We start from the raw sequence: 17,116 nt of genomic DNA, 5'->3' as shown, positions 1-17,116 counted from the left end.
CCCTCCCTCCCTCCCTCCCTCCCTCCCTCCCTCTCTCTCTCTCTCTGGAGAATAAATGTTAAACATAGCCACGGCATGGTGTCATGTGGCACCTGTTGTCAGTCCTGGAGCAGAGTTGACACGGTCGGTCGTCACCTGAACCCTTAGTTTCCTGGTTTCACTTGCTGAGCTGTCTAGTATTTCTTAATGTCTCCTTTCCTCTTGTCCTCTGGATGAGAGGCCACAGGGAGCAATCCTGGCTCCTTTGTCTCCGCTTATCCCCACAGTGGTGTCCCTGAGAGCTTTCATTGTAGATTCCACCATGTAACTGGTCTCAGTTTCCAGCTTCAAACAACCTGCCTCTTCTCTTACAGCGTTCTGGTTGCCCTGCAACCCAGACCTGAGATGCAGGTGGTTTCCTGGGAGACAGTGCCAAGATGCTGAGGGGAGGGACAGGGGATGTGAGAAGGGGAAAGTGCGTTCTCAAGATGACTGCTTTAAAAATTGGCACCTCATGTTTGCTAAGATATGTGCATCACCAAGGAGACAGGAGACTTAGCCTCCAGATCCTGTCCCTGCTAGGCTGAGGGTCACCCCCGCTGTTCTGGGTGGCATGGGTTCACATAGCTTTGATCCCTCAGGACACTGATTGGTGGTGGGAACTGGCCACCGTGTGGACAACAGTGATTGGTTGATCATGTGGACTTTCAGGAACCTCAGGGTCTTTCTCTATAAAATGAGACCCTATTGCTTTAACAAAGTTGTTCTGAGCTTGGAGATAAAATGCCCAATCTCGAGGACACATCCTAGGGCTGGGTAGTGGCTGGTGGAGGAAACCAAACATTGATTTCCTCAGAATCCTGTTTGGGGGAATGGCTTGAACTCAGGTCACTACTCACCTTGCTTAACGGCTTCTTCAACAAGCTTCGTGTGCAAGCTCAGGGCTCTCTCATCTACCACCATGGAGGTCTCCTTCCCCAGAGCCTGAAGGAAGGTGGCTAAAGCAATGGCTCCTGGCGGGCCGTCTGTCTCCTCTGGGGGCTCGTGGTTGACATGTGTGGGGAACCCAGTGGTGACTAATATGGAGCGGGCGTGAGACAGTGACAGCGCAGCCCGCAGCAGCTCATCTTTGTGTAGCAGGTGCCTGATTCCCCGGTTCCCTAAAATCACAAAAATAAAGCAGAACTATCTAGATTACTGTGCTTAAGGTAGAAACACTGATAGTGTGGACTGTTTGGGGTTCAGAAGTCATATGGTGGGCTGTATCAGGCTAAACTATTCGTAGGGATGCACTTCCATCTCTGGTCTTCTGCCTCTCCCCTCTCTCTTAGCTAGGATGGCCACGAGACTGGCTTAGTCTCAGGGAGCCCGAGGAGACAGCAGGTGCATGGCCTTGTTCTCCCAAGTGTTCCTCCAAGCACGCCTATGCTCTTCTTATTTGAAATGTTGATAGCTACAGCCCGATATGATGGCAGAGCCGCTGGGACCCCAAGCAGCTGGGGAGAGCAGAATCCCTCCCTGCTGACCCAGAATTCCCTGAAGACCTACTGTGTGCTGTTACATGGACATAGCACGGCCTTCTGCGGCATTTGAGTGTGGCCTGTTGAAGTTCATTTGTTAGAATAGTTTAGTGAAGCCTAGTAAGAAGAATAAATAAAGATGAAAGAAAATGGCTTACATTCACTGGGAAGTCCTCCCCACCAGCCCAAGATGAGGTCTGGGGTGCAGGTATTCCAGGAGACAGTTATACCAGAGAACACAGCAGAAGATGAGACCCAGAGAACCACTAAAGGATTGAGAGTGAGCCAGTTAATCCCGAGGGCAGCTAGAACTCTGTCTTGCTTGAGAGTCACCAAGAAGCCATGGAGGATGCAGCCTAGAACTGCCCTACCAGAGGACCAGAGGCTACCCAGTTGTTCATTGACTTCTGTCCCCATTTGGGGGAAAGGTTGCTCACGAGGGGGTCAATTTCCTTGTACTTTGTTGACTGTGCCTCCTATAATAGAGACAGATATAGACTGTCCTCTAGTGGAAGAGTTGAGCAAACAGGAAGCCATCCACTGTCTCTGTAGAAGACCCAGGGGACAACGGCTAGCACCAGGCCCGGCTAAGCAACACCACTTCCTGACTCTTATCCATACTGTCATGCCTCAGTCTACCCTCACGTCTCTTTCCTACAAGTGCCACATGGAGGCAAGAGTGTGACTCAGAACTTCCACCCCAGCTGGGCCACCTCAGAACAGGCCAGAGGGATGTGGAGAGGAGCTGAGCTTCACAGAGAGAATTAGGGATGCTGAGATGCAGGGTTTGGACTCCCATATGGAGGTACCATTCCGAATTGAGACAGAAACAACTCAAAGGCAGGACCTGGCACATGAGAGCTGTGTGTCCTTGGTCCTGTATCTGGGTTTTCCTACATGAAAAATGAGGCGGGTAGCAAGATGGAGGGAGTCTGTGGAGACAGAAACTCCCAACTACTGGGTTGTTGGAGGGGGAACTGGAAGCTGGGGCCTGGAAGGTGATTTTCTTCAATGTTTTACAATTCTCTCATCTGTCTCCGGCATCCCTAATAAAATAGTCACAGGCATGTGTGAAATTTAGTGAGAAGGGCGCCTACTATGGCCTTGTTTGTGGTCTGCTAGTCAAATGGCGGTACTCTCACACAATGGAAGGTTATGCAAACATTAAAAAGGATGTCGGGAACTGGCTGTGCTGACTCTTTCCTGTGATCCCAGCCTGAGGCAGGTGGATTGCCGAGAGTGCAAGGCTAGCCTGAGCAATACAGAGAGACTTGTCTCAGACAGACAGTATGTAGGTGTTATAGAGATCATTTCATGATATGGAAAGTCATTACAGTTTATTAGAAAACTTTTCATGGTGGGGTTCCATTACATATAGTCTTGCATGCAAAGATCTGGGACCAAAGGGGATGACTTTAGCGGCAAATACAAGCCTACTAATAATTTATTGGTTGTGATGGATTCTGGTATTTCAAAAAGTGTGTGTGCATTTGTATGTGTTCTTGTGCGTGTGTGTGTGTGTGTGTGTGTGTGTGTGTGTGTGTGCATATGGAGGCCCAAGATTGATATCATGTGTCTTCTTTGATTGCTTATTCCATTCCATTTAATTTCTTTCTTCCTCCCTCCCTTCCTTTCTTTTCTTTTCTCCTTCCTTCCTTCCTTCCTTCCTTCCTTCCTTCCTTCCTTCCTTCCTTCCTTCCTTCCTTCCTTCCTTCCTTCCTTCCTTCCTTTCTTCCTTCCTTCGAGGCAGGGCCTCTCACTGAACCCAGAGCTCACTGACTTGGCTAGGCTGACTGGCCAGTGAGCCTCCAGGATCTACCTGTCTGCCTCCTTAGCTTTGGCATTCCGGGCACACACTGCTCTGCTGTCCCTACTTCCTGTACGAGCTTGGGACTGAACCCAGCTGCTCCCGCTGGGGACATGACAGGCACTTAACCAACTGAGCCATCTCCTCAGGCTCCAGGATTCTGGTCATTTTATTGATTCTTTACTTTCATACATTTTCTTTCTATAACTTCATTTTAATTAGATTTTTGAGACTGGGTCAAGTTCCGATATTGAATTAATGACCCCTGTATTTAGCAGGCTGAGGCTATTTTCATGTATTTTCTGACGGTCCTACGATGAGCACGAAATCATGACAAGACAGAGAAGAATAACAGTATTTTATAAAACAAAACTGGGTGTAACGTGCTTCTTGGCTTACGATGGGTACTGAAGAGAGAGCGAGAGGAGCGTCTGAGCAACTGAAAGCTGTGTTCATCACACACACACACACACATATATTTAAATATATATATGATGATTTCATTACCAGCGCAAAAACCATTGCTATAAATCTTGCACCCTCCATATCCTCCAGACACCTCAGACGCAAGTCAATGTCCTCTTAAAAATGACTGAGTGGCTCTATTAATAAGCCCAGTGAGTAATGCCCAGCTCACAGCACACTGCCGTTAATCTTACATCTGCTTATTCGAGTGGGAATTGAAATCATCTATTGTTCTTGCAGATTAAAGATAGTTTTTCACAGATGAAATCAGCACATCAGACGGTCATAAATCTGCCTCCTCTGGGACTCACGCCTCAAGCCTTGCCCCCGTCTGCAGGAGCACCTAAGGGAGACATTGTGTCTGACGTTTCTGCTCGCCCTTACTACGCGATGGGTGAATGGAGGTGGCAGGAAATCTACGGTCAGCCCCTTCTTTTAAACTCACAGCTAATTTCAGAGTTAATAATTCATCTCCCCTATGACGCTGCGTCAAGTAGGGGTGCCATCAGCTTGGGTAAGACTGCCCGGGAGGAAAAAATTATTATGGAAAAAATTAAAATATCTACCCAGGAGATTGTGGGGTACTCTTTAAAAAAAAACTACATGTATTCATGTGCTACTCTCTGCGCGTGTGCATGCCCATGTGTGTGCCATAGCCTGCGTGTGGAGGTCAGAGGTGATTCTTTCCTACCACATGGGGCCTGGGGATAAAATTCAGTCATCAGCTTGCTAGCAAGTGTCTTAGCCACCGAGCCATCTCACTAGCCCAAAACACTCCTTTTAATTGTTCAGGCAAGAACATATAGAACTCTATGTGCACCATGAGCATGCCCTTAGTGGTGTTTTTGTGGTAGGCATATATGATGAATTTACTATGTATTCATATGTAAATAACAGTCTCTAAAAAATGAAAAAAAAAAAAAAGCAAAATAAATAAATAAATAAATAAAACAAAACCAAACGTCCGAGAGTTTATCAGGAAGCTCAGCAATGATCATCATTCCAGCCATGGTGGACAGAAGCAGCCATCTCTAAGATGGTCTGCTACCTTGAGTCCTCGGTTTGGCCAGCAGGGGTCAGACTTCTGGGGAGGTCTGTTTCATAGCACTGCGGGGTGGGGGGTAAGTGGGGGGGGGCAGCGGCACTGCTCTCTTTAGACAGTCTTCTGAGGCAGCTCTGTGGTTCCTGGGAGTCTGGCCCAGGAGTCTCCTCTGCACGCTGGCTCATCCCTCTGTGCTCTCTGGGTCCACACTTACTGATCCCAGTATCTGACTGGGAAATGGGAATCCGTGAGACTCCAGGAGAGGCCATGTAAGTCCCAGACATGGCCAGATATTTCAGTTCTCACAACACCACTCCAGAGAAGGTACAGGAGGAAAGGGATATTCTAAGGAATGCTAGAGAACTTCTTAACTGTCCAGGCAAGAAAATGACACACAATTTATATTTCAGATTCTAATTTACACAGCATATACAAACCATGGACGACAGAATCAGCGGACAAGGGTTCAATATCTGCCCCAACCACCTACTGTGAATGTGGACTGGGTAATTCTTAGCCTTATATGCTTGGGTTTCTTTTACTAACTGAGGTTCATATTAATAATAATAATAAAAAAAAACCCTGTCTCTTAGAGACACTAGAACATTTACTAAGATGGAACATGTGTTTGCTGATGCCCAGAGGTAACTATAGCACAACTAATGTTTGCTATTTAGCGCAACGCTGGCAGGGAGGTGTAATTGTCTGTAGTCTTGTTACACTGATGAGGAAACAGCAATTGTCTAGTGAGGGAAGGCCATTGGACTAACTGTACTATGCGTAACAGTCGGTGACACAGCGCCCTCTGCTGGCTACCTGGGATTAGAACTTCATCTCCCAGATGCAGACCCATCCAGAGGAGAAAAGCTATCAACCAGTTCTCCTTAGACCTCCTGTCAGCAGGCTCCCTAGAAGTTCCCAGCAGCCTTGTCCTATGCTTAGAAAGCTGGCAGCTAAACCAGGTGGTCGTACGTGGCTGTAATCCCAGCATTCAGGAGGACAGAGGCAGGTGAAGCTCTGTGAGTTCAAGGTCGGCCTGGAAGTGAGTTCCAGGACAACTGGGTTTGACTGTTACACAGAGAAAATCATCTTGAAACAAAAACAAAACAAACAAAAAAGAAAGAAAGCTAGTGATTTACAAGCTGAAGAAGGGCAGTTATTTCCCTGAGATACAGAATACAGTATACAGTCCTGCTGCACAAGGCTGTAGCTTAGCTGCCTGGCCCTGCCACTGGGTTCCCCAAAAGAAAAGCAATCTTACACCTTTAATCCCACCACTTGGGAGGCAGAGAAAGGAGCACCTCTGTGAGTTCGCGGCCAGCTTGGTCTACAGGAGCTAGTTCCAGGGCAAGCACCAAAGCTACACAGAGAAACCCTGTCTTGAAAAACCAAAAAACAAGAAGGAGGAGGAGGAGAAGGAGGAGGAGGAGGAGGAGGAGGAGGAGGAGGAGGAGGAGGAAGAAGAAGAAGAAGAAGAAGAAGAAGAAGAAGAAGAAGAAGAAGAAGAAGAAGAAGAAGAAGAAAGCAATCTTATGCCCCCAACCCCGATGCCCAGTGTTTAAGACATGCATATAAACTCACTCCCTTGCTTAGTATTGGAATTTGAAAAAGAACAGCCATAAAGACAACAAAAGTCACTCATAAAGTCCCTCCCTACAGACCCTGTGGTGGTTTGAGTAAAAACGGCCCTGTAGGCTCTTGTATTTGAATGCTTCCGCATCAGGGAGTGTTTGAAAGGATTAGAAGGATTAGAAGTGTGGTCTTGATGGAGGAGGTGTGGCACTGGAGGTGGGTTTTGAGGTTTCAGAGCCCGTGTCAGCACCCTCCTCCCTACTACTTCTCCAGCACCACCCCCGCCGTGCCTGCAGCCATGCTCCCCACCATGGAGATACTGGACTGGGCCTCTGAAACTGTAAGGGAGCCCCCAGTTAAATGCTTTCTTTTGTAAGTGTTGTTTTATGATGTCTCTTCATAGCAATAGAACTGTGATAGAGCCCTCAGTCTCAGCGTCTTGGTGACTATTCTTCTGGTCTTTTGGGGAATCATACATGGTATAATCTTTTAAAACCTCTTTGATTAAGTTTAAAAATTTATGTGTGTGTGCATGCATGCATGCATGCATGTGTGCTCACACACGTCATGCTGTGCATCTGGAGGTCAGGGGACATCTTGTGGAAATGTTCTCGCCTTCCAGTATGTGGGTCCTCAGGTTGTCAGTCTTGACTGCGAGAGCCTTAGCCAGCTGAGCCACCTTGTAGGCCTGTGTCAGCATTTTAAGGAACTATACTGTGGAAGGCTTGGACAGTTTGCCTTTTTCATGGAAGGCTTCAGTCACTAGGTGTAAATGTTTTAATTATTTATCTATTTATTCATTATATATATTTTTTGCGTGTGGTATATGTAGATGTGCATATAGGTATGTGTGTGCAATGTGTGTATGGAGGCCAGAGGTCAATGTTGAGTCTCTTTCTTAATCACTCACTCCTTATTTTTTGAGACAAGTTTTTCACTGAATCTGGAGTTCATTGATTTGGCTAGGCTGGGTGGCCAGGAGTGCCAGGGATCTGCCTGTTTCTTCAACCTCCAACACACACACACACACACACACACATACACATACAGACTCACTCACACACTCACATGCACACACATACACTCACACATACATATAAAATCACACACACAGACTCACTCACATGCATGTGTGCGCATGCATGTGCACACACACCCTATACTGGGATTACAGATACGTATTACCATCCTGGAATTTTCACATGGGTTCTCGGGTTCTGAACTCAGGCCCTCCTGTTTGAGCAGCAGCCACTTTCCCCATGGGGCTGTCTCCCCAGCCGTGAACACTTTGTTCTTACCTGGGTCTATGGCGATCATGGACTCCAGCCCTCTGATCTTTTGAACCGCAGTGGCTGACACTATGCTGTAATGCAAAGGGTCTTTGGAAATGGCGTGGACTTCTGGAACCTCCTCAGGAGTCGGACAGTTGGCTGGGGACACAGTGTCCATCAAGATCTTCACCGTGCACCCTGGAGTGCTGATGAAAGCCAGCGGAGCCTCTGAAACACACAACAGGTGGGGCTGTGACGTCACCCCACGAAGGGCCATCCACAGTGCCTGGGGAAGATGGCCCCAGCCCCAACTCTGTCAACAGGATTCGCTCCGCATATGCTGGCACCAGCCTCAGAAGGAGCTGACTTATGGCTAGAGCAAGTTCTATGTGAACAATTGCCTCCACTTTGTAGGAAAGTGGAGGTGGGTATGGCGGAAAAGTGAGGTGCTGCCACAGCTGGAGCAGGGGCTCTCAGAGATTCAGACTGAGATTAGTGCGTGAAGCCCCTCACTTTACCTTCTAGCAGATGTTAAGCTGGGTCCCCTCTGTGTATGGAGAGTCTGTTTTCTCATGGCATTTCTATTTCTCTTAAAGCAGCAACGCAGCCCTCCCCTGCTAGATAACGGCCCTAAGCGTACGCTAGCATCATCCTCAGCAGTGACTGCAGCGAGGATGATGCGTTCAAGTTTCAGGTGTGACTCCGCCCTTCCTGCACACATCCGTTACGTTATAAAACAACGGCCGTGCCTTGTCTGCTCGTCCTCAGGACTCAGCTTAGCAAACTGCTGGGGACTGAGTGAGCCTCAGTAGCGGTTTGCATCAGTGAGACAGGCACTGAGCCATCTCTTAGCCCTTGTGCCTAGCTTCTAGGTGCTTACTTAGTGTATCGACATTCTCCCCGCTGCCTTCCTTGGCAGCACCGTTCTCTTGGCGTACTTTACCTCCACCCGGCTGTGTGCTCCCTCAAGATGGGGCGCCGTTGTTTCTTTGCCTCGGATTCCCACACAATGCCTTGCACATAGTAGGTGTTAAATAAATATCAGTGTGAGATGGGTGGATGATATATTAGATTTCATAGACATTGTAACATTTCTTAGATTCAATAGAAAGCCAGAGTCAGCCAGCATCCAAAAGGAGCGTCTACTGATAGACACATGAGCTTTGCATATGACCTATAGAAGGTACGACCATCGACTCTGAGGAATGGTTACCTGTGTGTGTGTGTGGTGTGTTAGACAGCACCTAAAGTGATCACTGAAAACCAGGTACACACAAGAGCAGTGGGCTGAGAATATGGCACAAGGCTTTGCTCCTGGCAGTTGTGTGGGCTGTGCAGCAGCGACTCCATTGCTAAGAAAACTCGACACGCTGAGGTGTGAGCATGGTTCATTGTTGTTTCTGACTGGTGATGGCGTCTCTTGTCTCTTCTCACCCACCACCTGTACACATCAGATCTAAGCGGGCTAGGGTGTGCTGGGATGTTCCCAGCTGTGACATCTGCTTTAGAGGCACAGTCCCTGGTGGATGACAGGAAAGCCTGCTATGCTGGGGTATATTTACTGTCTGCGGTGGTTTGAGAGGAAATGGCCCCCAAAGGCAGTGGCACTATTAGGAGGGGTGGCCTTGTTGGAGGAAGTGTGTCGCTGTGGAGGCGGGCCTTGTGGTCTCATATATCCTCAAGCCACACCCAGTGCCTCAGACCACTTCCTGTTGCCTGCACAAGATGTAGAGCTGTCAGCTCCTCTTCCAGCACCGTGTCTGCCTGCATGCTGCCATGTCCTCCATGGTGATAACAGACTGAACCTCTGAACTGCAAGTCACCCAATGAAAGGTTTCCCTTTATAAGAGTTGCTGTGGTCCTGGTGTCTCTCCATAGCAATAAAAACCCTATCTAAGATGCTGCCTGTGTATGGATGTGTGCATACCTGCCCCCTTTCCTATCCCATACCTAGAAATGACCACTAGCTCCCCGAGGACGCAGCATTGCATGGCTGGCATATGGTAAGAACGTGGTGCATGAACTTTAATAACAGTAGAACCCGTGGATCATGCTGTCCATGTCTTGTCACCATATCAGGAAGATATTCTGATAGTTTAAAATAAAATAACATTAAGCTTGACTCTTCATAGTGGAATGGCTGACCTGACCAGAATTTTCCAATGTCTTTGACTACAGGCTGTAATGGTTAATGCTTGGTATCAGTATTTCCATCACATTCCTGTTTCTGGCCGCCAGGGGGCGCCATCTTCCGTCTGTTCATTGTAACTCTAGTTCAGCCCTTTTGTGTGCTACGATAATTTCTTTTAGTTCTTAATATCCATCCAACTATTGGTTGAAAATATTCAAAAGAAGATTATTTGTGTCTGGGGTGAAGACAAATAGGTTTATTTTCTTCTTGTCATTTACCCTTAAAAACACAGGCTAATGGACACAGAGAGATGGCTCAGCAGTTTAAGTATTTGCTGGTTACGGTTCCCAGCAGCTACATGGCAGTTCCCAACTGCCTGAAACATCAGTTCCAGGGGATCTGATACCCTCTCCTAGCCTCCGTTTGCTGCACATACACACGTGCAGGCGAAACATTCACACACATAACATAAGTAACCCTTTAAAACTATAACAGAACATCTATTGGCATTTACACTGCATTTGAAATCCCACACAGTCTAGCCTGAGTTGGAGTGTCCAGGAGGGTGGGAAATGGCTAACACTGCCTTCTTCTGGGAGAAGCTAGATTTCAGTACTGAGGGGTGTAGGGACTGGTCCTCAGCAGATACTGGAAACCAGCTTCGTTGTAAAATTCAGCTGTGTTTCTTGACTTCATCCTTTTGCTTTCAAGGCTCTACCAGTCTCAAAAGGTCAAGCTGAAGACCGGTTCTTCCATTAGATCAAGCTGTGAAACTTCAGCAGACGGAGAAGTATTTAATCAGAAGGTTCTTGCGCTAAAGACCAGCTGCTATGGTGAAGCGACTCAGCCCTGGGATTAAGTGGAGAGAGTGGGAGAGACACCAGAGACACTTGGCCTACATTCGTGTTCGTTTGCTGGTGCTGGGGGCAGGCTCAAACTCAGGACCTTAGGCATGCGGGAAAAGGGCTCTACCACTGAGCTACATCCCCCACTGTAGGCCTGTGTTTTCTGAGTTTAAGTTATTAATCTGTAAACCTGTGCTTTCGAGAACTCCAGACCCACCAGGTTGCATCTGAGATCAAGGCAGTTGTACCCTTGTACCCCAACATACTGCAACTGATGACTGCTTCCAGGCTGGTCAGCTGTGAAGGCCAGAACACTGGGACGTCCTCGGGCCCACACTCCACATAATTCCCATAGTCAGGCTTGGAAAGTTCCTTGATTCCCAAAAGTTCTGCAGGTGGAGAAAGAAAACAGGATTCCTCTGGTGGGTACCACATGGGTGCACTGAGTTCCCCATGGATGTTTCTCCCAAAGAAACGCTAGTTGGAGCATTATCTTAGATAGGAAACGAGGAAGGAGAGGAGGGGCAGGAGGAAGAGAAGGAGATCATAACGGTTAGTGGCTGAAGTTTTAACAGATAAGGATGTTCTGTAACTTAGAGCCCATGTTGACTGGGACAGTCAGGCCTGCCGTCGCCAACTGCCGGATGTGGTTTCTGGAGGGAGTCTTGTAGCACAGATTCCTAACAAAGCCAGCATTGTGTGTCATCTTGATACAGACTGATTAAGTTACACAGCTGTAACCTCTGTTATCGCTACCAGCAGCCCTAGCCTGGCTAGCAGTCATTGACATGCTGCCCACGGTGCTGACGAAGACAGTAAAGATGGAGGTATCAGACCCAGTTTACCCACATTCGTAAGACAAGTCAGTAGGCGTCCCCTGGGTGGTCCCGAGACTGTTCTAGGTGAGGAAGGCCAGTTGTGCTGATACTAATTTCATAGGATCAATTCTGTTGGTTACAAAGCTGGGCAAGTTCAAGTACACAGACCCTGGCTCTCACCCAGGCCAACCCCAAGCTCCCCTCTGGCCCTCTGGGAGCTCAAAGAAGCCTGAGAAGCATCCAGACTTTTGAGCTTGGATCTGTTTATCTACTCTCAGGATAAGTTAATACTCACGGCTTTCAGTTCAAATGTAAGCTTGAGTTTTATTTATTAATATTATTTTAGGTATGTGTGTGTATGTCTCCGTGTGTGTGTGTGTGTGTGACATATGCATGAGTGTGAGCAACACACGTGCCATGGCATGCATGTGAGATCAGAGCACAACTTGAAACAAAGCGTCCCCTGCGGCATGATCCAGGGATCATGTGAAGCTCACGTTCTGTGTGCATCACAAATCCTCAAGGTGGAGCTCATTGGTCTGGCAAGGTCTTAAATCAGAGGTCGCCTGGCATGGACCTCTGTGCCTTGCCCCAGGCTCGCACCCCTGAGACTCCCCTAAGAAAAGCATAAGCTACTAGATGCTTCTCAGGCCCACATTGGAATCACAGCTTGGGTGGACACTGACCTGGGTCGCCGATGTGGACTGGCTGTCCTTTCTGTCCTCCTATGGAGTGAGCGACCTGCAACAGCCTTTCCAGCTTGCCCTTGGGAATGGGTCTCATTGTGACCAGCAGAGGGCAGCAGAAGCCAGCAGTGGTGGCACAGGGCACTGTTGTCTGACAAATCAAGGGAAAATGTAAGGGGAAGGAAAATAAAGGGAATTAACAGAGATTTGAGCCCCGCACTCACAGCCCGAGAGGCTGCAGGAAGCAAGAGGTTCCAGTAGCTGCTACAGATACACACCTTCTAATGTCAGGAATCACACAGATGGGGCGCTTGGTCCATAATGAGTACCCCAAGACGTGTGTGCGCGTGTGTGTGTGTGTGTGATTTTCTTTTTGTGTATGTGTGTGATGTTTTTTAATCTGTCAACATTTGACACATCTTCTAAGTTGGACAGAGTAGTATTTCAACCGCATAAGAGAAAATTCATGGGTGGCACGTGTCTGTAGTCCCCGCACTTGAGGGCTACGGGAGGAGAATGGGGAGTTTTAAGGTTAGCGTGGGTTACACAATGAGATCCTGCCTTAAAACAGAAACCCATGGTGGGGGGCAAAGAGGTGAAGGGAGGAGAAGAAAGTTAAACATCCCAGAGGAAATCAGTACTATTTCAAATGCGCAAAAGCAGTTACAGTGAAAACCGAGCTCTCCCGTGCACAGCTAAGAGGACAGGATGGCAGGTCCACTAGGGCTGTCATTTTGGATTCTCAGCGGATAGGGTGCCTTTGAGAGTCTGAGAACTGCACTGTGCCGTGAAGCTATCTGTGGAATACTTTGCCGGCCACACTGCTGTAGGATCTGTCCATCCAACAGCCCTTTGTCACCGACATTGGGAACTGAAGGAAATGCTAGGTTTCAGCTGAGGTTTATAAAATGCACACGCACACATGCACACATGCATGTGCAGACACACACATGCATACACACACGCACACACATGCATGCACGCATGTGCAGACACACGCATGTGTACACATACATGCACGCACACACATGCACATACACGCACACACACACATCTTCCCATCCAGTCTCACGGGCCTCTGGGTTTTTTTCATAGACCTCAAGAAGCCTGTGAAGTTCTGACAGAATCAGAGGCAGAAGGGAGCAGATAACCCCAGGCGGAGTCCCTGTCTGCTCCACTAGATTCCACAGGGGAGGCGCCTGTCCCTGGACGCCCCAGTCCTCCCTTTGCAGAGTCTGCACAGGGCGACTTGAGTGGCTTTCGCTTGTGACACATTTCTTCTTCGCCTGCAGTGGGGTTTAGGACAGGTTCAGGACAGAGCCAGGATCATGATCCCCTGGGACAACCTTGGCTGCCACTTACTGACTTGCTGTTACCACCCGGGCAACAGTAGGGATGAAATTCTGGTGTGCTGCCAACCTGGAGTCCGTGTGACAGCGCCTGGGACAGAGGGAGGGCACATGCAGGCTAATTGCAAAGCCAGGCAGTGCTCCTAGGGGCTGAGATGCCCCTGTCTAGCTCTATCCAGACCATCAGTCGAATTCAACATGGCTGTACAGCACTCTCTCTCAGGATCGAAGGGCAGTGGCAAGGGGTGGGGTTGCTACCATACTGAAAGCTGTATGGTAACCATGGGAGAGGGAACAGCGAGGTGTCGTGGATAAATGACAGACTGTGGTTAACATCTCCTGTGGACATCTGTGCAAAGCTAAAGCAGTCATCATACCAGTCACGAGTGTGGTTTCAGTTGGCTCTAGGACTTGGACAAGTCCCTGTCTCTCACCCTCTAGGCCATGTTTTCTTCATTTCAAATGAGGGGCTGTGCTGATGAGTTTGAGGCTATCCCAGTTCTAACCTGCTACAAATAAATAACCTGCCAGTGGCTGGGACTCTCTCCTCATCCTTCACCAGTGCTCCTTGAAGGGCAGAGCAGACTGTGGACAATCTTGCTTCTGACCTGATGCAATCCAGACCTCTCTGACAGGAGCCAGAGTGGGGGCATTGTAATAAACAGTGCTCAAGATGAACTGTCTAGTCACTGAGAGCAGGGAGCCCTGGAGGCTAGTCATTGCACAGGGAGGCCTGGAGGCTAGTCATTGCAGAGGGACCTGGAGGCTAGTCATTGCACAGGAGTCCTGGAGGCTGGTCATTGCAGAGGGACCTGGAGGCTGGTCATTGCACAGGAGTCCTGGAGGCTAGTCATTGCAGAGGGACCTGGAGGCTAGTCATTGCACAGGGAGGCCTGGAGGCTAGTCATTGCAGAGGGACCTGGAGGCTAGTCATTGCACAGGAGTCCTGGAGGCTGGTCATTGCAGAGGGACCTGGAGGCTGGTCATTGCACAGGAAGGCCTGGAGGCTAGTCATTGCAGAGGGACCTGGAGGCTAGTCATTGCACAGGAGTCCTGGAGGCTGGTCATTGCAGAGGGACCTGGAGGCTGGTCATTGCACGGGAGGCCTGGAGGCTAGTCATTGCAGAGGGACCTGGAGGCTAGTCATTGCAGAGGGACCTGGAGGGCTGGTCATTGCACAGGAGTCCTGGAGGCTGGCCATTGCACAGGAGTCCTGGAGGCTGGCCATTGCTCAGGGACCTGGCGACATGGACACAAGAGTGTCTCTAGGGCTTTCTCGCCAGCCAGCCTAGCCTTAACCAGTGAACTCGGGTCGATGGCTTGATTTGGTTCCTAAGACCCACGGCGGAAGAGAAGAATTGATTTCCGTAAGTTGTCCTCTAACCGCCATTTGTGCCTTGCCCTATCCTCCCTTCTCCAAATAACTGCAACTGAGCAGAAAACAAGGTGGATTGACCGTGAAGAACACAGGTTGACCTCTGGCGTGAACACATCATAGAGCCGTGTGTGTACCCATGTGTGAATGTGTGTGTGTGTGCACGGACATACACACACACACACACTCCAAATGACTTTGATTGACTCAGCTTTAACAAACTGATCAAAAAGAGCTACACTGGATGCCACAGCCCTAGCAGAGGTGGGAGGGAGAGGGCCTGGGTCAGAGGCTCCTGGTTTCACCTGGAAGAACTACTGAGCTGGGACTGACCTTAGGGCTTCAGCTTCCTGTGCCAATGTTCTCTCCAGCACAGGGAAACACAACTCCATCCACATTTTCAAGCCGTTCTGCCCGAGGTGCGGCCTTACCTTGTATGCTCCTGCGTGGCTGGGTCCTGCTGGGTCTCTCCTGGGAATCCCTGCCTGCTCCAAGGCCTCATCTATGGAGAAGCTACAGTCCAGGGTGAAGGTGACCATGTCCTTCAGCTGCTCTGAGAACTCTCCCAGTGAGGCCAGGATGCCCGTGCGGACGCCAAACTCGTATTTCTGAAACTGTGGGCAGATGGTCCTGGGGACACAAAGCGATGCTCATAGGCCCCCGGCTTTTATTTTGGTCCCCAATGTTGCACTTTTTAAAAGGGCAGTGGAGGGGATGTCCGAGGCTCACATGTCTAGGGGACTTGGTTTCCGCCTTGGGCTTGACTGGTATTCCTAAAGCATGATTAGACCTTTTACTGAATGACGTGGCTCTCACCTCATTCAATTTCTCGAACCTCAACATGAGATCAGTCAGACCCACAAGAATAAAATCCTGGCCTTTCTGCCCTGGAGAGAATGCTGGCAGACCCAGACAGAGTTCACAGGGTCAGGCCTCCTCTCTCCATAGAGGAACTCTCCCGTGAGGTTGAAAGCCCGGTGTGGTACAAGCCTCACCTCTGCTCACCCCAGATCATTCTTCCTTTCTACTCATGTGCCAGGGGTGGGGTTGTGGGATGGCCAGGGTGTGACTCTACCTTCAGATACCTGCTACACAGAGCAGCAAGTGTCTAGACAGTGGAGAGACGCAGGAAGATGAGGCTTCCTCTTCTACTATGCTAGTCTGGATCTCGAGTGTCCCCCAGAAGCCCACGGGCTGATGCATGACCCAGCCTGTGGTAGTAGTGGCAGGTCTGGACCCTAAGAAGGTGAGGAGTAGTGAGGGGAAGTTGGGTCATTGGGGACGTCCCCTTGAGGACCAGGACGCTACTCCCCCATTGTCTTCGCCAGCCGCTTTGCTCCGTCGCTATGTCGTGCTGCCTTGCGCAGGCCCAAGCAATAGGTCGACCGTGAACTGAAGCCCCTAAAATAGCCGCCCGAAACAAGCCGCTCTGCCTTCACGATGTTTGTCTCGGGTGTTTTCTCAGTGTTGGAAAGCACACAACTCACCAAGGGGGAGGTGTTGGGTCTTGAGGCGTAAGTAGGGGTCTATAAGCGGGATAGGAACGAAAGCACACCTAGGTAGCGGTTGCAGAATGTGCAAAGCGTGGAGGCACTGAGTGTACCAGGTCTGTACTAGGATGCTCCAAGCTGGTAAACAGGAAGTACCAGTTCAGGCCCTAGCAGCATTTTCGAGGGGCCCTCTCATCCTCGAGTCTACAGAATGATAATGGTAAGCCTTCTGTCTGGGGAGAAAGCTGGGGGTGTCCTGAGTACCAGGGGAAACTGAGCTGGGGCCAGGTCACCACTGGTCTTGAGATGGCACCGAGGCACAAACTACAGCAGGCCTTGCAGACTTTGAAATAATCACGTGATCAGATGCGGCCTTAGAAAAGGCCACTTTTGTGGGTGAGCAGAAGAGGGGCACGGGGGCGGGGAGAGCGGGAGGAAGATCAGGAGAGAAGTTCCAGGGTCTAACAGTCTAGGTCAGAGAATGTGGAGCCACAGCTAGCCTTGCAAATGAAGCTAGGGCATGGTGGAGAGACATAGAGACAAGCTTGCCAGGGCCACCTATGAGGCTTGCTCTGCCATGCTCTTATGTGTGGAAATACATCTAGTATCCTTAGTGAATACCTGGCACTAGCTAGGCCCATAGATGCTAAGCCTCCATGTGTTCTTTCCCTTGTATTTCCACACCTGATGTTTGCGTTATAAATCAGATTCACAGTGACTGGAATGATATACTGTCATAAAAGTTATTTAAAACGTTGAGTTATTT

General features: G+C 49.3%; 1 protein-coding gene and 1 long non-coding RNA gene across 4 annotated transcripts in view; one reads left to right on the top strand and one right to left on the bottom strand.

Moving 5' to 3' along the window:
* LOC126507226 (uncharacterized) overlaps nt 1–4,613 on the top strand; it is a 24,028-nt gene extending 19,415 nt beyond the window's left edge. The window contains exon 3 of the long non-coding RNA XR_007593462.1: nt 4,012–4,613. This is a non-coding gene — a long non-coding RNA (uncharacterized lncRNA). The remainder of the gene's footprint in view (nt 1–4,011) is intronic.
* The window catches only part of Dglucy (D-glutamate cyclase), a 78,097-nt gene that overhangs the window by 23,745 nt on the left and 37,236 nt on the right, over nt 1–17,116 (bottom strand). For all 3 annotated transcript variants that reach the window (XM_050151463.1, XM_050151464.1, XM_050151465.1), the window contains exons 4-8: nt 15,292–15,490; nt 12,137–12,287; nt 10,899–11,021; nt 7,684–7,884; nt 879–1,139 (exon numbers count right to left, since the gene is read on the bottom strand). In XM_050151463.1, the coding sequence (XP_050007420.1) occupies nt 879–1,139; nt 7,684–7,884; nt 10,899–11,021; nt 12,137–12,287; nt 15,292–15,490 (935 nt within the window). The remainder of the gene's footprint in view (nt 1–878; nt 1,140–7,683; nt 7,885–10,898; nt 11,022–12,136; nt 12,288–15,291; nt 15,491–17,116) is intronic.

This window comes from Alexandromys fortis, unplaced genomic scaffold (assembly GCF_014885135.2).
Source record: "Alexandromys fortis isolate MF-2015 unplaced genomic scaffold, M_Fortis_MF-2015_v1.1 scaffold_63, whole genome shotgun sequence".
NCBI classification, from domain to species: Eukaryota; Metazoa; Chordata; class Mammalia; order Rodentia; family Cricetidae; genus Alexandromys; species Alexandromys fortis.
Note: the sequence above shows the minus strand (reverse complement) of the source record. Positions and strands in the feature narration are given on the sequence as shown.